This window comes from Hyperolius riggenbachi, chromosome 3 (genome assembly GCF_040937935.1).
Source record: "Hyperolius riggenbachi isolate aHypRig1 chromosome 3, aHypRig1.pri, whole genome shotgun sequence".
NCBI classification, from domain to species: Eukaryota; Metazoa; Chordata; class Amphibia; order Anura; family Hyperoliidae; genus Hyperolius; species Hyperolius riggenbachi.
In genome coordinates this window covers 283,149,991-283,171,865 of record NC_090648.1, presented here as the reverse complement: position 1 = coordinate 283,171,865, position 21,875 = coordinate 283,149,991, and the positions used below count along the sequence as shown (strand labels likewise).

Sequence of the window (21,875 nt, the reverse complement as noted above, 5' to 3'; positions counted from 1 at the left end):
AATATAAAAACCTATATAATTACATTAATTTACTGTGATAATTCTGTGAGGCAAGGGCTCCACTTACTCTCCTTTTCTCTTGTATTATTATCACTCTCGGGAGCCTCCATAACCCACCACTCAAGTTTACATTATCATTAGTAGTGCAGTTTTAGTTTCCCCTTCAGTTGGTTCCCCCCTCTTTGCCACCTGCAGGCTGGAGTGCAACTGGTAGTATAGAGACCTGAGTGGGTGACAGGCTTTCTCCACATGCTAGATACCAAGCTGCAACCACCCAATGTGAGCAGTATTCTTATTACTGTGCTTACCAGATTCCCTTCTGCTACATTTAGCTGGCTCCTGCTTCCCGCAAGTTCTCTTCTAAGATCTAAGAGAATTTTTTGTGATATTTTGACTATATGACTTTATATTTCTGATAATAAACATCTTTATAAACACACTTCTGACCAATACTATACAGTACTCACTCATATGCTCACTAAAACCCTGCAAAAGGCCTGGACTGTCTTATTCATTCACTTAATGGTGCATTTTTTACATGGTCTCGTGCCCTATAGCAGAATTCTGTTTCTAAAATTCCAGCATCATGAACACACAGAAACTCCTCTGCACTGAAATGGCACTTTTTGGGACTTGGAAGGGTAATGACTTAAAGAGACACTGAAGCGAAAAAAAAATTATGATATTATGATTTGTATGTGTAGCACAGCTAAGAAATAAAACATTAAGATCAGATACATCAATGTAATTGTTTCCAGTACAGGAAGAGTTAAGAAACTCCAGTTGTTATCTCTATGCAAAAAAGCCATTAATCTCTACGACTTTCAAAGTCGTGGAGAGGGCTGTCTTCTGACTTGTATTATCTCAACTGTAAGTGAACAGTTTTCTTTTTATCTGCAAGAGGAGAGGTCATTAGTTCACAGACTGCTCTGAAATAATCATTTTGAATGCAGAGTGTTGTGTAATCTGCACATATTAGAGAATGATGCAATGTTAGAAAACACACTATATACCTGAAAATAAAAATATGAGAATATTTTCTTTGCTGCTAATCCTCTAGTAATTATTCATAGTACACAATCAATTCATTATATCATATTTTTTTTTCCGCTTCAGTGTCTCTTTAACTTGATTAATTAGTCATCACCCTTCAATATCTGATCAGCCACACTGAACCAAGTTCTGGTTCAGCATTCCAGCTTTCCAGTGCCCTCTGTAGTTTAACTTAGCCTTCTAGTATCCTCTATAAGTTATTCCAAAATTCTAAAGCCCCCTATGGTATATGGCAGCATTTCAGTATCCCCGATAGAGTATGACAATACTCTATACAGCATTCTCTGTGGTGAATTTCAGCATTCTGGTGCTGGGGCGTATCTGGGTAATACAGAGCCCGTGTCAAACACTGAAATTGAGCCCCATCCAGCCCATCAGAGCCCCCTTCCCCTCTAAAAACAGCATCCCTTCTTGCATACAAGTGTTATGGTTGCCTGTGTTTTTTTTGGCTCAGGATATTGCCGAAGTCACTTCTTTGGAAATATCTTTTCTTATTTCCTCTCTGTCCTCTTTTCTAACTAAGCGAAGTGCGCCCTGCATACATAAGTAGCCATGTTCCCCAGATAACAGAATTCATTTGATCTGGGGTCTGAGTGACGTGGAGGCACGGAGGCAGGCATGGTGGTGCAACACAGAGGCAATAATGTCGCCCTTGGTGCTGTGGCGCCCATGGCATGAGCCATACCTGCACCCCTCTAGATACACATCTGTTTTGGTGTAACCTGTAGTGTAATCCAGCTCTCCAGTTAGTGTATTCTAGAATTCTAGTTTCCCCTGTAAAGTTGTCTGGCTTCGTAGTGTCCCTATAAGTGTATACTAGATTTCTAGTGTCTCCTGTAATGTATTTCAGGTTTCCAGTCTAATCAGAAGTGTATTCTGGTTTTCCATTGTCTTATTTTTAGGGCAGCTTTCTAGTCTCCCATTTAGAAGTATTTATCATAATGTTAGAGTCCCACATAGAGTACTTAGATTTACAATGTCTTCTGTAGAATTTGAAGAAGGATGGAGGCCCCCAAAAATAAATATCGCTCAGATTATACGTTATAAAGACATAAATAAATACATGAGGTATCTTACCTCTCCAGATGAACCAACCCAGAAAAACAAGGGTTTAGATCAGGTAAGGATTATTCAAGCACAATTAAAAAAAAGACAAAGCGTTTCTCGGGTCTTTGCCTACTTCCTCAGGTCTATAAAGTGCCTTAAAGAGAACCTGTACTGAGTAAAAATATTTAAAATAAACACATGAGGCAACTTCAAATGAACATTACATAGTTACCTTGCCATAAGTTCCTCTCAGAAGCTCACCATTTTCTTCTGACAATAATCCCTTCCAGTTCTGACAACATTTTGTCAGATCTGAAATATATCAGTTGCTGTCAGTAAAATATCAGTTGCTGTCAGTTATAGCTGAGAGGAAAACTGATGTACCATGTAATGTCCATGTTTCCCTATGGCTCAAGTGGGCGATGTTACAGTTTAAAGAGACACTGAAGCGAAAAAAAATATATGATATAATGAATTGGTTGTGTACTATGAATAATTACTAGAAGATTAGCAGCAAAGAAAATATTCTCATATTTTTATTTTCAGGTATATAGTGTTTTTTTCTAACATTGCATCACTCTATAATATGTGCAGATTACACAACACTCAGCATTCAAAATGAGTCTTTCAGAGCAGTCTGTGAAGTAATGACCTCTCCTCTAGCAGAGGAAAAGTAAACAGTTCAATTACAGTTGAGATAATAAAAGTCAGATAACAGCCCTCTCCACGACTAAGTTAGTCGGAGAGCTTAATAGCTTTTTTGCATAGAGATAACAACTGGAGTTTCTCAACTCTTCCTGTACTGGAAACAATTAGACTGATGTATCTGATCTTAATGTTTTTTTTCTTAGCTGTACTACACATACAAATCATAATATCATCATTTTTTTTTCGCTTCATTGTCTCTTTAACTGTGTGCTGACCAGAAAGCTGTTATGGGTAATGGCCATTTTCAAAATGGAGGACGGAAAATTCCCTTGATCACAGTGAACAAACAGGAAGCAGGACAGGAGAAAGACACTGAGGAGTAGACTACATGGAAGGTAAGTATGACTTTCGTATGCTTATTTTGACTTTTAATTTTCGGTACAGGTTTTCTTTAAGGAATTCAGAGCACACCCTGGGCTCCAAGTATAGTACTGTAGTATACTGCAGAATTCCATCATCCACAGGGGAAGGGGGTACATGCCGTTTTGCCTAGGACACCAGAAAGGTCAGTAGTGGTCTTTGCTCAGGCTATTTTGTCTTAAGGAATAGTCTTAAGCAATAGAAAGGTCTGGTTAGTACAATCCTATATAGTGAGTCTGACAGCACATTTACTTTTTTCATTACCTAAACAGTTTGCTTTTCCTGCCTAAATAACAGCTTCCCTACTTTTCATTCACTTTATGTTCAGCAATGTGTAGCATTCTTCTTTACTTCTGAGAAAAAGGCTGATGCCCTGCTGATTACACAGTAATCACTACATTTCCTTTACAAATAAAATACATCTTAAACTAGTGGATATCTCTACACCTCTAGGTTCAGATTAACCAATGCCTTTCACAAAAAAGATAAACATATAAGAGGCGAGTCAATAAAATCACATCGATTTCCTATTCTTTTGTTCACTTTGTAATGACTTCATTGGAAGGCAGTAAAACCATTGTAAAGAAAATGGGATTAATCTGTGGCTGGGCGAATTGTCTCCAATGTACACAAAGCTCCACATAACGTTCAGCAAGCACTGCAAGTTAGACATATTCTTACTGTTATGAGCCAAACCAGACGTGAAGAAACACTACCACAAATTACACGCAAACAACCTTAAAAGTGATATGCCAGGCATGAGACACTGAACAGGGCCAGTCTGGGAGAGTAATGTATACAACTATTAGGAAAGACACAGGCAGAAACAGATTCCAGTGTCTCAGGAGGAAAATATTCTTTTAATTCTATAAAGCTATCATGTAATGAGATAAACATTTCAGCCATCAGTCTCAATTGTGCATGGTACAATGACATAGTTATGTGGAAAATGGCTATTTGTTTGGAATATTTATTTATATATTAGAGCTCGCACAGAAGCTCCAAGATGGAATTCTATGTGACCTTTAATAGAATATGCATGTCACCGTAAGACCAGCATTGACTATTGTAGATTCCACAATGGAACACTCTTATTAAAGTATAGTTAGGAAAACTTGTAGGAGGTGCTCAGAATATAACTAACTTTAAATCATAGGATGTAGAAGCAATTCGATCTTACCTACATCAATGAACAAACCACATGGGTAGAAATAATGTTAATGATGCACAAAAAAGGACAATGCGTTTCACGGGTCCTGGCCCGCTTCTTCAGGTCAACAACAAAGTGCCCAAGTAAACAGAAGTTGCGGGTATGTGCGCCTCTTTTAACAAATCTTATTAAACTTTTTTAAATATATATATATATATATATATATATATATATATCCGCAGTGGCTCTCCCACCCCTGACCATGCTAAAACGACTATGTGCAGAGCAGCACTTTAGAAAAATTCTGCCTAGCAACTAGAAATTATGATGTGTGATCCCATTTAGATCTATTAATCGGCCAATGGGGATATAGTATAGTCAGTGCCTAGTGCATTCCGTAGCTTGGAGCAATTTAAACTGAAGAACGGACCCTCATTTCTTTGCTTGGTTTGACCTGATATTGTAATCCACACAGTATCAATAAAACCTTAAAAGCACAAACTCATAGCATGCTCAATGACTCCCAGTGCCGGGTGCAATAAACAAAAATAATTCTTTATCTAAATTAGTGTATCTCTACTTCTAGCAAACTCCCTAAATGTTTGGCATATCTCTTAAAAACAAACCTTTTTCTTATATAATCTAAGGTGCGATTGATGTTTATAGGTCCTTTAACTGTTCTTACAAGATGCACCATGCTTGATGAGTAAAAAAAAATCCCCTTAGTTTGAAAGGAAATACGAATATGTATGCCATTAGAGTACATTGTGTTCTGAAGGTAGAATGCATTAGCTGAAGCAAAACAGTTTCAGTAAGTCCTAGTATGAAAGACCTTTACCCCTGCACAAAATGATTTCAGGGAGATGAGGGAGATGTCCTCATCAACTTATATTCACAGGATGACATTAGTGCACATAAAGCATGTGTACACAAAATAACAGTAATATGATAAATACAATGAAGACAGATTTGATCCAAATTTTCAGTACCTGTGCTGTTTTAAGAAGGCAAATTTTTATTCAGCAATGGGTATTTAAAAAATTGAATGAAGGTCAAATGAGCTCAGCTGTACAATGTACAAGGAAAGACTGCTCATATGAACTAAGGGTAGGATCACATTTATACATCAGCTAACACACTGGTATCACCTTGTGCCTACAAATGCACACAATGCTCTTAAAAGGCTTGATGAAATGTTTTGCCTCTGGACCCAAATAAAGTAATGCTACTCTACATTTGTGCCAGTCAGTAAGAATACATTTGTCATGTAAAATTATTTTTTAGACTATATTTTCAAGTGTCCATGTGCTGTTCTTTGTGACTGCTGCCCAGTACTTCCAGCCTCTGCAGCCTCTCTTATGAACTCTATGTGCTATTTTAGATGCTACTAGAATGTATTCAGTGGGTTTTGTTTTGTTTTCCTTCCCTAGTAGGTAGGATAAAAGCAGACCCTCTGTTGTCTGTCCTACTATACAACTTAGGCACTGTCCAGCTCACAGCAATGCAAATTTTGTCCAGCTTTATATGTACAATAATACTATCCAAGCCAGCTGCTGAGTGTATGTGTGTGTTTCCAGCCACACACACACCCTCCCGCGCCTTCTCCGATTGGCCACAGCGCTGACTGGATGGCACATATAATGTACATGGCGTGCAAAATCTGGTGAGATGCCCTGCACAGCGTAGCATACAAAACCTAGTATTATAATACTGTACTCTACTAAAGTGTACCTACAATATCTTAAAATGCGGCTCCGATATTCATTTTAGCCTTGTTTTAATCACTTCACATCTAGAGGTAGTTTTCAGTTTATGAACCAGACCCGTTTTGACTACTACTTCTGACAGCAGTAAGGTCAGGGTAGGGAAATAGTGTAAACAAATTGTAGAACTAAAGAGATTTAGTACAGTTCCATAACAGCTGACTACAGTAGACAGGATGTGTATGACTGTAGAGTATATATCCTCTTTAAATAAAACCCTGTGTCCCTGCGTGTGCTGTCTCTGTGTAGCTGGTCCGTGCTTTTTGCTACTGCGCATGTGCGCAGCACGGACCCAGCCTCACAGAGACAAAAGGACGGGGCCTTAGAGACGGGCGGGTGTGTGAGGGGGCGGCCGGGTGTGCGGCGAGTGTGCCCGTGCAGTAACATGCGGCATGTGGCGGCGAGAAACATACCCTAGAGCCTGTTTTTAAATGGGCTTGGGTCTACTAGTATGAAATAATAGTAGAAAATCTAGATATGATGCACTGTATATTTACAAATATTTATGAATCAGACAGAATATATAAAGGGTGTCACTGTTTTTATGTAGTGTGTACTGTAGAAATTGAATGTGTGTGTGTGTGTGTAGGTGTGTGTGTGTGTGTAGGTGTGTGTGTGTGTGTGTGTGTGTGTGTGTGTGTGTGTGTGTGTGTGTGTGTGTGTGTGTGTATATACACACTTACTGTATATATGATGAGATATATACAGTATATATATATATATATATATATATATATATACCGTATATTCCGGCGTATAAGACGACTGGGCGTATAAGACGACCCCTCAACTTTTCCAGTTAAAATATAGAGTTTGGGATATACTTGCTGTATAAGACTACCCCTCTTTCAATGCACACCAAATAAAATACAAAAAAACTCACATACTGGTGCTATGTATGAACAGATACTGGTGCTGTACTGTATGTGGTGCCAAGTATATAACAGTATATAGGCAATTGACTGGTTGGATTGGTCAACTCTCCCTAAGCGGATTGGTCAGCTCTCCCTGCTTATCAGAGCAGTATGGAAGAATAGATTGCGCTGTGCCCATAAAATACGCCTCTATCACCTTTCTGGCCCCGCCCTTGCATCCTATTTACCACCTCCTCTGCCTCTCAGATCTCGCACGTGCGCCTGTCGGTGACAGGAGAGGGCGTATCACCTGGCATCAATAATACCCGGCGTATAAGACGACCCCTCACTTTTCAGATGATTTTCAAGGGTTAAAAACTAGTCTTATACGCAGGAATATACTGTATATATATATCTCATCAGGAAAGGTAGACTCTTAATTTCTATTCTATTATTTTTAAGGGAAAAATACACTATTTTGCACTTTTTGCCTAATATAGTTTTAACGTTTAAATTCAATAATTCTTATTATAAGGACCCAATGCAGTTCCAGCAGATTGTACATCAACAGATTTGGAAAGACAGTATATCACAAACGCATGGCACAACATGGGGCAAAGGTTAGGAGTAAAAAGTAAACATGAGAAGATAAGAAGTTATGAACTCCACTCAGCTCGACCCTGTAAAACAGAGTTTTGCTTTAAAGCAGAAAGTATTTGCTATTATTTAGGTTGAAGTGAGCTTATGGTGTCTCACAATGCTTCACCACTGAATATGCAAACATGTTTGTTGCTAGATCAGGGAGGGGTGACATGCTACCTACGTTAGCATGCTGCCAAAGCTTATCTCTGCTGTGAAAGGGGAAGATGGGACTGACATCAGGGTCCCTGGGAGAAATGAGCACAGGTACATGCTAGCACACATGCTATGTGACAACTACAGAATATTCACATTGTATAAGCCATCAGATTTGGTATACAATTATGCACATCAGTCTGTTGCTGCCAATGAGCACAATGTGTGTGTGTGTGTGCTAGCATGTGCTTTTGCTAAGGCTATGTTTATGCTTAGGATGCATGCACAATCATGTACAGTGTATCCAGAGGGGATACACTGTGCCCCATCTCATTATCTGGTTCACATTACTCACCGCTGTACATCAGGCATTTCACTGCTGCCAGCGTCGCCGCCATTCAAGTCCCCCTCACACTACTCACGTGTTTTAAATCGCCATTTGGGTCCTCCATGCATGCTGACACTGCTGCTGGGCTCTGGGACAAGAACTGGTAGGCTCGGAGCCCTGGCAGAAACAAGGGCTACCATTGGCCAGAGCAATGGGATTCTACCTTACAACATGGAGAATTCACATTGGTTCACCACTGAAAATCCTCCCTGGTGCTATGGAGGATTCCCATTGGTATTTTGCACTGCAGTGATAGCCCTGATTCTGCTCCAATAGTGGCACTTGACACGAAGCCCAGCAGCGGTCAGAAGTGTGGAGGGCCCGAATACCCGCAGAGAAGACACAGAATACAGGTGCATTGATCTGGAATGGAGGGAGAAAACAGCCTACTGGGAACAGACACTGTCCATTCCCATATGCTTGCATAGGCTCTTTGAGTATCTGCTAGGTATGCAAGCTCCAGAAAAATCTTGCCGTCGGGATTGTGCATTCCGCTACAGCTCTGTTACAATATGCAAGTGAAAATTGGTCCTATGTTCATAGGATCTTTTTACACATACGCTTCCATCCTGCTGCATCGTAGCATCTTTTTGTCAAGTGTGTCTTATTGTTCCCAGCAACCTTAAAGAGATACTGTACTGAAAGTAACACAAATTCCTTTTGTATACAATTTTTATGTATAAATTAGTCTGCGTTTGGCCAAAATCTTTCCTCATCCTGATTTACATTCTGAAAATATTAGGCCCAGTTCACATTAGCTTTAAACAGCGGGCCGGAAGCGAAATGGATACTGTACAAATGGAATGGATGAGAATGGATCCAATGTTAACCAATGGAACAGTCCACATCCGCCCGCTCAAACGGATCCGTTCCGTATGTTCCGCTGGATGGACCGCAACTTTGCTGTAGCTCCAATTTCTCCGGACCGCTGAGCCTAGGGGACCGGAAATGGAAGATGAAGCCCTGCATTGGGGGCAATGAGAAAACGAAATGTTTCTTCGCACTAGTGAAGAAAGGACCATTCGGAGGGCGAATCCACTGGGGGTGGGGGTCTGGGGGGATGTGGGAACACTCCATTGGGAGTGGGGGTCTGGGGAGGATGTGGGGATGCTCCACTGGGAGTGGGGGTATGAGGGTATGTGGGGAACCTCCATTGGGGGCTTCCAGGCTTCCGTCTGTTGCATCCCACGTCACGTCATGTGACTATTATTATTATTTATATAGCGCCAACATATTCCACAGCACTTTACAAAGCACAAAGTGCTGAAGGTTGAAGGAGTAAGTGTGGTAGTTATGTGACGCCACTTGAGTTGCAAGGAGCAACAGAAGCCTGGTAAGTTAACCCTCCCTCACCTGCCCGCTCAGGTGCACGGATTAAAGTGAAAATAGAGCCGATCGATTGGTGATCAGATCCTTTAGCCAGTGTGAACCAAGCCTAACGGATCCGGTGAAGTGGAAACCCAATCCACATTACCTGATCCGTTTGGCTTTAAAATCTAATGTGTACCAAGCCTAAGTTATACTGCACTACAAAAAGTGATACTGCACTAGGCACGACTCAGCCTAGGTTGTTATATTAGGAACAAGAACAGAGGCGCCAGAAGAGTAAAAACAGGCTTTAAAATTGTAAAAAATGCTTGGGAGGCAGTGGTGGACTTACTTCCTATAAGCAGACACTAGAAACTGTCAATTAATGAAACAAGTAATTTATTGGCATATTCCACAAAAGGTTGCAACGCGTTTCGCAGGTAGTCACCCGCTACCTCACGCAATTGAGAATAGGGGAGCATACAACAGCAATAGGTCCCCGAAAACGCCAGGCGCCTTGTTCCTGGTTCTGTAACCACCCTTGGTGGAGGGGGATCCCCCCTTTTTCCTTTCTACAGAGAGTGCCTTCTTATTCCTGAGTGGGGTCAGGACAATCTCCCCACCTGCCTATACAGTGGTTGCCTTGGAGGTAACCCTGGCTTGTGAGTATATATTTCTTGTACTATTCATATAATCCACTTTTCAGTACTTACTACACTATATTGGCCTCTCAGTGTCATTTCTATACATATAGGTTATTATATTGAGCTATGCACACTCAGCCTAGGTTGTTATACTGCACTAGGCATACTCAGGCTAGGTTGTTATACTGCACTAGGCACACTCAGCCTAGGTTGTTATACTGCACTAGGCACACTCAGGCTAGGTTGTTATATTGCGCTAGGCACACTCAGCCTAGGTTGTTATACTGCAAGAGGCACACTCAGCCTAGGTTGTTATACTGCACTAGGCACACTCAGCCTAGGTTATGGGCACTTTATACAAAAGCTCAGTTTCAAAATCTATGCAACTTTAGTCTACAACTGGGACTACATACTATGTATGAATAGACATTGGTACATTTCTGTAACCAGGCTGACATAAAATGTTACTTGTAAAAATTTTATAAATACTACTTGAAGTTTGGACCATTGCAATCCTATCAACAGTGTCATCCTTTTAAAGCTTAGGGCAGATAGCTTGTGCCAAATGTCTATGGTCTGCCATCCTCTATATCTCTGTGAGAATCTGCTCAGCTGCCTGCGCAGGCAGGCAGCCTTTTGACCATTGTTTAGGTTTGCATGCTGCAGGACTCTGGAACAGAGACCTGTCTTTCCATTGCAAGTTCTGGTCTGTTCTCTTGCTGGGGAATTTGCATACATTCGTTATGCAAATCCCCTACCTGCCTTCTTTGATGACTGGCACTATAAGAGCTGTATGTTTCCCAGAAGGCTTTGCTGGTCATTTCCTTTCCATGGTCTGTTCCTGATGGACACTGCTGGAGTGTCAGCCATTGCTATCTAGTATAGTTAATTCCTGGGGGTTGCTTTAGGCTCCCCTCCTAGCCCAGTCAGGTTGTATTATCTGTATTGCCTGTTCTGTCTTGTCTTGCCTGTTGCCATTGTCCTGTCCCAATGGTGGTCGACAGGAAATGGTTATGATCTCTGTTCTTGGAGTATAGCTGGTGCAGCGGTTGCTACCAGCTATCTCTTCTGTTCTGTCTCCTGGGATCGCGCTAGCTACTTTTCGCTAGCGCTGGGGATCCTTCTGTTCTGTCTCCTGGGATCGCACTAGCTACTTTTCGCTAGCGCTGGGGAACCTTCTGTTCTGTCTTCTAAGATCGCGCTAGCTACTTTTCGCTAGCGCTGGGGATCCTTCTGTTCTGTCTTCTGGGATCGCGCTAGCTACTTTTCGCTAGCGCTGGGGATCCTTCTGTTCTGCTACTCTGTACCTGGATCACGCTAGCCACTTTTCGCTAGTGCTGTGGATCCTATCTCTCGTTTGTCCCTGTTTTCGTGTGTCTGTCTTGTCCGCTACACTTGCTGGAGGCTCGGTGAGGTAACCGTTAAGCAAGCGCTCGCGTCCTCTGTTTCATGTTTGTCTGTTAATGGTTAGTTAGGCGTGCTTGTCTCTATTGTGCTTATCACGTGGAGATCGCGCATAACCGCGTGCACTGTTGCGAATGAGTGCGGTGTTCGCGGTTAGCTAGCGTTTGTTATTTCCCGTATCTCCTCATTGTATTATTTGCTGTGCCTTTGCTAACCTCGTATTCTGTCCTGATCTGCCTTGTGTCACGTCTGGCGATCGCACCTCTCGCGATCGCGTTCCTATTTCATATCTGCTGTTGTGTGCGCGGTCGCGGGGTGGCGACTGGATTGGCGCACACACATACAACCTGTCCCTTTGCTCGTTCTCATTCGCAATCGCCTCTCTTGCGATTGCGTTCTGCGCTTCGTACAATTCCTGTCTGGCATTTGTGGAGGTACAGAGGATTGGTTCCTCTGCACTCCTCAGCGCCATCTGCCGACAGGAATTTCCCTCTACAGGTGCGTAGCACCTTTTGCTGGGTGCCTGCAAATATACGCTTGTGGAGGATTTCCGCCGTGTCAGCGCACGCGTTGTGCGCTGATCACGGAGAAAGTTCCACAATCGTTACAATCTCCAAATGCAAAGAGTTCAGGAGGAAGCGATATAAAGTCTTGTGTACCAGCCCTTCACTCTCTGCCACTGGAATAACACATACAGACTCAGCTGTCAAATACAAACAAGATAAAATGAAGATTACAGAGAAAAACATTATCTTTTGACACAGATAAATACACTACTGCAAATCTCAAACAAATAGCATTGCAGAAATGATTATATATTAAGTAACCAGACAATAGAGCTGTGTCTAGAAATGTAAATTATTGTTGGTTTCAGTGTGTTTATCTTCCCAAAGTTCAGGGTTAAACAAGTGCAATTCAGATAAAATAAATTGCAAACTAGAAGCACTGGAACAGTGATATCCTTACTCCCAATAAAAAATGCATGTAATTTATAAGATATATTAGGTACATGAAGCCTGTTTAGCAATCTTCCATATGGATTTATGTAGATGTATTAAGCTATTGGCATATTAGTGCACCCATCATACTGATAAGCTAGAGCTTTCAAAACAGTAGATGGCAGTCACAAAAAGTTGTTTGCATGTAGAGGCTAAAGCAGTGGTCAGATGAATGTAAGCCTACTGCACTAGGGAAACCTCAATATATTGTTCCTCTGTTTTTGCAGGAATATACACACTCCCAAGCAGAGAAACATGCAAAAGATCCAGATGAAGGTGTATTGGGGTGTATTCACTAATTGTTACAGCGTGCTGACAGTGCACATGAAAATTAGCGAGAGGCACACAAATCGTGTGACTCACTGTAACTCTGGCTGTGATGCATGCTATGAAGTGTACACTGAATATACGATAATCAAGGTCAGATCGCCAACTGAGGTCATACACAAAGTAAGAGATATGCGGTACACAGGGACTGAGGCAGAGCAAGGTCAATAACAAACTAAGATCATACACTGGTAATCAGATGGCAAAAGTACAGTAGGTTAAGACAGGTGCGAAAACGTTATACAGGCCGAAGTCATACACATAGGTCAGATGTCAGTCGTATTGAAAGGCTCAAACAGGAGCAAAGTCAGGGACAGGCCGAGTCATACACAGATACCAGATGGCAGTAATACAGAGGGGCTAAGCAGATTTGAGGTCAAGAGGCAGGTAAAGGTCGATACACAGAACAATATACAATATTACAATAATACAATACTGACTGACTAAGTAGTAAAGCAAAGTCCAGCGCTCAGAGAACTGAAAGCTATAACGGGCCACGAGTAACTGAATGTCCAGGGTTTATATAGCAGGAATAGAGCACAGACCAAGCCCACAGGAAAATCAGACCAATCAGCAACATCCCTGCAGTAAGTGTCAGCTGACCGCAGGAATCAGCTGACACACTTCAGACACGCCTCCTTGACCTATAAAGGCAGTTCTGAGCTGTGCGCGTACACCCAGAGAGACTGCCAGAAACAACACGTTGACCCATATCTACAGGGGAGCCGGGGATGCAAACATGCTGACTCAAGTCTACAGGGGAGTCGGGGATGCGACCGACCAAAGAGGAAGAGGAAGCTTCCTCCAGAGACAACACCAGGTAAGTTTGTTACACTCACATGATAAGCACAACATGTAAGTTGATTCTATAACATGGTGATTACTAGCTGATCTGGTCATCTATGACATACAGTATATATTGGGCTCTATTTACAAAACTTCTCATAAATGACTTATTTATCCCCTAATTGATAACAATCACCTTTCAGCACATTTACAAGCAAAATAATAATTCAAAGTAAGTTGTTCCTGATAATTTCAATATTACTTTTCTTGCCTTAACTATATTTTTGCTCTTTGGGAGCTTAAAAATGTAACATAGCTAAGGTGAAAACAAAGGAAAACAGGTGAAAAAGCTTTGTGAATCATACTCATGTGTGTGTAACATGAGTTATGCCATTTGGGTAATGCATGTAACACACTTTATATAACACCCGCTTCTCTTCATGTGAACATTCAGAACACTGTGACAATTAGTAAATAAACCTCTATATTGCATTATCATGGTTGAAGCATGCAGGGCCGGTTCTCTCATGAGGCAAGGTGAAACATTTGCATTAGGCACAGAGATTACAAGGGGCAGCGTGTTTGTACTGTGTTCACACTAATAGCATGCAGTCAGGGTAGGAGGACAAGCGAGAGGAGATCGAGCAAGGTGAAGAAGTCATCATTGGGGAAAAACAGCTTGTTGTGCTGTGTGAGGAGTCTGCAAGTGAGTGAGGAGGGGGAGGCAGGAGAGCAGCAGTGTTTTATTTGACTTGCACAGCAGAAGGTGGCACTGATGTCCTGAATGAGGAGCAATGGAGGACGGCTAACTGGCTGAGGGTGAGCAGAATATTTGTCACAGACTTGCAGCTATCCAGCCAGTGTGTTATTGCGTTGAGCTGCAGCATGTCACTCACATTTCAAGTTATTGCATATGCTTTCTTGCTGACAGAGAACATTAAATAAAGCAGTGTAAATTGTTGGGTGCTGTTCGATCATTCCAAACCAGGAAAGGGGAGGGGGGCAGGGCACATCATCATAAGCTTGCCTCAGGCAGTAAAAAGTCTAGAACTGGCCTGGGACGCATGGTAGCATTACAATGCTATACGCAAGTACCTATCATTACAGTATCAGATCCACCAATGTCAAAGTACAATCCTGCGAAAGTATCTGGCCGTGTCTGTTCTTTTTGCACTAAACCTTTTTTTCAGTATCTGCTAAATATCTGTAGCTACTCAGAGGGGCCTATTATAAAAGGACTGTTTAAGCCGGAAACTGTGAGTTTGCCCTCCCTAGCCACCGCACCTTTCATATTTTCAGTTGTGGTATCCTTTAATATACCTTAGTGGTGATCCACAAGAACCGCTTTGCAAATGCTATTCAAGTCAACAGAGTCAGGGCTTATGCTGGGAATACACGGGTCGATTCTGGCGCTCAATTCTGCGCCCGATCATTTTGCCCGCTCGATTCTCTTATCTTCCGCTCATTTTTCTTATCTTTTTTCAATTAACTTCAATGGTGAATAGAGTGGCAAAACGATCGAACGGTGATCGGACATGTCGGAAATTATCTATCAAGCCATCTTAATGGCTCAGAATCGAGCCGTGTATTCCCAGCATAAAACCCACTAGAAGCCTTTTCTAAGGGCTAACGATTTGAAAAAGATCTTGCTAATGCAATGCTATGGGTGATTTTTATATAATCACATTGCTCAAGTGGGATCACACCCATAGCATTACATTAGCAAGAGCTTTTTAAATCACAAAGCGCTCAGAAAAGCGTTCCTAGTGGGTTCCAGGCCTTAATGCTATTCAACTCAACTCATTGAGAAACCAGTTCCCAGGACACTTTCCATGACATGTGACTTGTTACAGCCAACATTCTCCACTGCAGCCAGGCAAGAATCGCTTCACCAGCGTTTCACGCAGCATGCACAGGGGTAGTGGCTTTAGGATTACTTTACACTGGCATTTGATATCAATTTGACATCAACTTGAACCCAGTTTCACATCAGTTTAAAGGGAAGGTTCAGGGACGCCTTGAAAAAAATAAAAATCCATATCCACTTACCTGGGGCTTCCTCCAGCCCGTGGCAGGCAGGAGGTGCCCTCGCCGCCGCTCCAGAGGCTCCCGGTCGTCTTCGGTGGCCGACCCGACCTGGCCAGGCCGGCTGCCAGGTCGGGCTCTTCTGCGCTCCAAGGACGGGCTCTTCTGCGTCCCACGCGGGCGCGCTGACGTCATCAGACGTCCTCCGGGCTGTACTGCGCAGGCGCAGTAGGCCCTTGAATATACAACAGGTTTTTTTTGTCATCCATTTATCCCATGCTAATTATCAGTACTTGATGCTAAGAAATATTTGATGTAATCAGACTCCAATATAATGTACTCTCCCAGGCTATGATTACCCGTCATCAAGTTTCCCTTTCAAACACTTACACACTGCTTACCACCTTCAAGTGTATGTTATCCAGAAGGCAGGGCAGAGCCTGCGTATCAGTTTCACATACAGTAATTAATAATTCTAGCTATGGCTATATAAACATGACTGTGTCCATTTAGGAGCATGATGAAAGAAACACACTGCTTCTTTAATACCGGGGCAGTTATTTATCACCTTCTCCTCTTGATAAAGGAGACGAAAGCTGGCACAAGAACTGGCACATGCGGCAGCAGCGTATGCTGATCAAAGGAGCTAACAGAAGACAACCCTTAGATCTTTGGAAAATACATAGTAATCCTGTTAAATGAATGCATGCTTAGCTGTGCCCTTTGGTGCTTTCTCTCTCGGCCAGCTGTAACTCGAGTAGAGGCATTGCCACCTGCTTGACAGACTGGAACTGCTTGGCCCTCTTGACTCACCCAGAAAAGTAAATTGAGGGCGTAGAGCAGACAGCGTAGGCACTTCACAGAGTCCTCTCTGGCCATTGTGCAATCTCGCAGGAGAAAGCCCCATCCTTTCACCACTTCATCCTCTCCAGGGACCACTGTCGTTTAGCGGCACTTCAAAAGGAAAAAAGGAGGAAAGGTATCAACTTACAAACAGTTTTAATAAAAGCAAATCCTAGTACAGGCATAAGTACATCTTGTAGCACGTAAAAGGCTAATGATACACAATTGTACACTAATATTGTGGACCTTTTAACACCACTTCAGTTTCATAATCATTATCTAATTTGTACACCTATCTTCTTTATTATTAAAAATTATTATTATTATTATTACTATATGTATGATGCATTTGTGTTTGCGTGTCCAAACTAATCTGAGCTATCTTATAATGTAGACATAACAGCCTACTACAAAATAAAGGTCACAAGAGTAGTAGATCGCAATTGGTTGGCACTAGATGCACAGACCAGCAGATCCTAGGGGCAGCAGGTGTGTATTGCTGTGCCTCCAGATAAACAGATCAGATATACATCAGGAAAGAGGTTACAATGAAATCCGGGCACCAGACAGCAGTGAATGCTAATTACACCTTTAATACATCCCCAGGAAATTCCATACGGTAATACAGTGGAGGCCTAACACAGTGGAGGCCTAACGGGTTTTTTTTTCTTCTTTTCCCTCCCTGGTTCCTGTTCCCTTCCCACCACTTCTCTTGTCCTGCTTTCTCTAATTCTATATACCCAATTTGTAGAGTTATGGAGAAGCTGCTATCCCCTGCATCTCCTTGGGTTAGAGTGAAGCATATCTACATTTTAAACTATGCTTCACCCGACGTAAGACCCCCTCAAGTTGGCATGGATATCAGTGCATCTCGATATGGTGACTGCACTTATGGGTTGGTAGAAACAGCAAACCCTCCTCCTGCTTCAGATTAGATGAGGTTAGGTTTTGTTTTGGTCCCATCCGAGGGTTGGTCCTTGGTAAGTGTAAGTCAAGCAGCAAGTTCCGCTAGGTAGTGGGTAATGTAACCTTGAACATGCAAACAGAATCTATAATGTAATTCCCAAGAAGCAGGCTGTTTTTACTTTGTTTCTGATTGTTAACTTTTATGATGGACTTAGGATATTCAATGATTGCTTTGCTTCATTGTTTTTAATTGTACTTTCTCTGTGTGTGTATTTATGTTTTTCAGGCACGCCGCGCCCTTCAGGGCCAATTGCCTAGGAAACGGAAAGCTGGTCCACCCCCTCATCAATACCGCTGGCTGTACAGAAAAAGGGATGTGACGTTTGAGTCAGCGGACTCCACTACAGACCAATCAGGCAGTGCCTGTGAGACGTCCCCGAAAGGGTGACGTCAGAACTCCTCGGCAAACCAGCGGCTCGGGGCGGCGCTTGACACTGGGCGCGCGCTCGTCGGTGGGGCGGGTCAGGAAGTGCGGTAAGCCCGATCTCCTTTCTATCTGGATATGTATTTAAACTGACTCTGTGATTATGTTATTTGTAATTGTTGCCTCTGAAGAAGCAGGTTTTCCTGTGAAACGGCTGTTAGGCCTCCACTGTATTACAGTATGGAATTTCCTGGGGATGTATTAAAGGTGTAATTAGCATTCACTGCTGGTTGGTGCCCGGATTTCATTGTAACCTCTTTTCTGATGTATATGTTACGGCCAGAACCCGAAGTCTGGCCACTTCGGGTTCTGGCCGGTCAAAACGAGAAGTGGCCGGCTGATGCGGCCAATGTGCAAAATGTACCCGTATTTCGGACTTTGGCCGGCCAGAACTCGTTGTGGCTGTATGTGGCCGGCCAAGTCCCGAAGTCCTGCTCCCTCGGTTCTCCCCCCCCCCCCCCCCCCCGCTGCCTGCACTAATCAAACCTCAGATCAGGGCGACCGGACCGGAGAGGCGGGGAGAGGCAAAGCGCACAAGTCACCCGCAGGACGTGAACACTTCAGTGCGGAAGCGCCTGTCATTTGGCACTTCCACATGTGAAGTGTACAGGTCCGGGCGGGTAGCGTGCGCGCTGCTCTGCCTCTCTCCGCTTCTCCCCGCCTCTTCGGTCGCCCTGATCTGAGGTCTGTGAGTAGTGCAGGCAACTCTCCCGGCCATGCAAAGCGCACACTAAAGGCGCCCCCCCAGCCAATCAAAGCACACAAAAAGCGCCCCCCCCCCAAAGCCATGCAAAGCACCTCCCAGCAATGCAAGTGCCCAGTGAAGCCCCCCCCAGCGATGCAAAGTGCGCAGCCCTCCACCCCCCCCCCCAGCCATGCAAGCACCCCCAGCAATGCAAAGTTCCCAGTGAAGCCCCCCAGCCATGAAAATCACCTAGTGAAGCACCCCAGCCATGCAAAGTGCGCAGCCCCCCCCAGCCATGCAAAGCACCCAGCGAAGCCACCCCCCCAGCCATGCAAAGCACCTAGTGAAGCACCCCAGTCATGCAAAGTGCGCAGCTCTCCCCCCCCCCAGCCATGCAAGCACCCCCAGCAATGCAAAGTGCCCAGTGAAGCCCCCCCAGCCATGCAAAGTGCGCAGCCCCCCTACTTCCCCCCCCCCCCACGCTGCAAAGCGCCCAGCGAGCCCCCCCCCCCAGCCATGCAAAGCACCCCCAGCCATGCAAAGCACCCAGAAAAGCCCCCAGCCATGCAAAGCACCTAGTGAAGCACCCCAGCCATGCAAAGTGCGCAGCCCCCCTACTTCCCCCCCCCCACGCTGCAAAGCGCCCAGCGAGCCCCCCCCCCCAGCCATGCAAAGCACCCCCAGCCATGCAAAGCACCCAGAAAAGCCCCCAGCCATGCAAAGCGCCCAGAGAAGCGCACCCAGCCATGACTAATCACCACTGTAATTTGATCTCTCCCCTGTGTCACTCGACTGCCACGGCAGAGCAGCTAATTTTAAAGCGCAGAATGATAACAAATTTGTATGCTTCCGTTTTTTTTCCTGTGAAGGTTATTATGCTGTTGTGCATCTTTCAGAGCAGAGAGGAAGTTCCGAGTGCCATTCATGGTGACCGGACCCCCGCGATGTTCAGGGATTTGTGCGTTTTGGACTTTGGCCGACTGACTTTGGCCGTTTCTAGAACTGGCCGGCCAATGTCAGAAATTCCCAGCATTTTGGACTTTGGCCGACGTCAAATCGGCCAGTTCTAGAAACGGCCGGCCAATTCTAGAATTGGCCGATTTCTGGTTTTGGCCGTAACATATACAAAATAAAGGTGCCCATACATTACTACATTTTTCTGTTCCATCGACCCTTCGAGTCAATAATTTTATCGCATCGGCGGAGAATAGATTATGCTCCATTCTGCTCAATGGATGGAAATTGGCTAATATATGCCCGAATCCATTGAGCAGGTCGGAAAATATTGATCAATCATAAAGGAATCAGCTAACATTCACATGATTTCAATCGGCACAAAATAGTTTTTTGGTTTCAGAGCAGAGAGGCACAACATCGTTCAAATGGGTTAGTGAAGAAAGATTGCCAGAATCTCGCTTGCAGATTGTGGGCCACTAGTCAATCCACTTTCGATCAATCACACTGTTTTCAATCGCCCAATAAAGTCAAGTGCTTAATCTTTCTAAAGTCAAGTGCTTAATCTTGTAGGAGCAGCTGTACAGAAACGGACAGATTTGCTAAAGTTCTCCTGAGCTATACATTGATGATGAACTAAGGTGAGCTTGCAAATCTGTCCAAATGCATCAGAAGCCATCAGCTACATGTATGTGGATATGTCCTCCGGTTCCAGGGGCTTCACTCTGCTTTTTCGAGACCCTGACCCTCTCAGTCTTGAAAAAGTGGGGGTGATGCCTGCAGAACTGTTGGACATATCCCCCCTGATATTGCTGACACCCTCCTCAGCCTGATCGCAATTTGTATTGCTGGGTGATGTATAACCTTCTATCCCACTTAAAGGAAACCAGAGGCGACCGATACTTACCTTTTTAGGGCTGGTTCAGACGGACGTTTGGAGGCGTCGCGTTCGTTGGCGTTGCGTTCGTGATGCGTTCAGGCTTTCAGCAGCGTTCGCATTGCGTTCGGATGCGGTCGCATTTTTCTTCCCCTAGAGGGACATTACCCGTCGCGGTTAACCGCCCCTGGAAGCAACATGTAGCTTCCAGGGGCTCCTTGAACGCCAGTGAAAATCGGGACCCGAACGCCGCGTTTGTGCAAACGCGCGTAAAAGCTTGGTACAAACGCTCCCATTCACTTGAATGGGAGCGTTTAACGCCAAGCCCCGAACGCTGGCAGCAAACGCTCTGCAAACGTCCGTCTGAACCAGCCCTAATACATACCTGGGGCTTCCTCCAGTACCATGGGCACGGATCGCTCCCACTCCGCCATCCCCCCACTGCCTGCAGCTGAGGTACCAGGTCCCGTAACTTCCTCCAGTCACGGCCAGTCTGCACAAGAGGAAGTGCACTCTTTATGTATCTCTCCAGCAGCTGCTGGTGATCACTTTTTTATAGGTATGTATTTTATTGGTTTAATATCCTGAATGTAGTTTCATGATTGCACATTTAACACTTTATTGTATGCATATAACCGAATTGCACAACTGAACCCGGGTTCACACTGTGACACACTATCTTATTTGATAGTCGCGCAGGTGAATGATTCATTAGATAACAGGTATACTGACTACAGATTTATTTATACTATATTTCAACATTATAAATAGATAGATCAGTGTCTGAGGTTTGTTTTTAATGTTTTTATCCTGAAGTTTTCATTTGGAATACAAATTTATACAATTAAAGCGGGTCCCAAACCAAACATTTGTTTAATTCAAAATATTTAGTTGCACCACTCTGACACATACAAAGATAAATAAACACTCCTTCAAGCCTATGAGCATTTCAGTGACTGCCTTTCACCCTTCTCTTTTCATAACTAGGGTTATACTGGGGGCAGCCATTAGCAACTCCTCCATTGCACACATGAACACATGCTAAACCTATGTGCCTGGCGTTGCATTTATTAAGGGCATTGTTCCCTTGCTCACCTCACCTGCTCACAGAAGGCATCAGTAACCTGGAGGCTAGCAGTGCATCTGTACAGCCTCAACCCCTGCTGGGTGACAGTCCTTGTACATGTGTTTGAGGCTTTAGACCTTGTACATATGAACAAGGTCTGTGGCCAATCTTTCGGGCAACCGATCTGTCCGATATATTTTTTGATTGATAAATGATCTGACAAGAGTACCAAAGTACACATGTATACGATGGCTCTCTCATACAACTTTTTACATTAAACAAGTTCTATCAGGTGTTGAGCTAACACATTTTCACAAATGAATGCCATGTTATGTGCAGGACAGATTGATATTTACCATCTTTAAAGGATACCTTAGCGCAACCTAAAATGAAAAATGGAGGCACAGGCATGTTTAGTGGACTCTCCTCATACCCACCACTCCCCTCCAG

At 43.7% G+C, this 21,875-nt stretch overlaps 1 protein-coding gene across 6 annotated transcripts in view; it reads right to left on the bottom strand.

Moving 5' to 3' along the window:
• Window positions 1–21,875, bottom strand: part of TSPAN12 (tetraspanin 12) — a 310,496-nt gene that overhangs the window by 162,005 nt on the left and 126,616 nt on the right. For all 6 annotated transcript variants that reach the window (XM_068276411.1, XM_068276412.1, XM_068276410.1 and 3 more), the window contains one exon: window positions 16,424–16,564. In XM_068276411.1, the coding sequence (XP_068132512.1) occupies window positions 16,424–16,489 (66 nt within the window). In that variant the 5' untranslated portion in view covers window positions 16,490–16,564. The remainder of the gene's footprint in view (window positions 1–16,423; window positions 16,565–21,875) is intronic.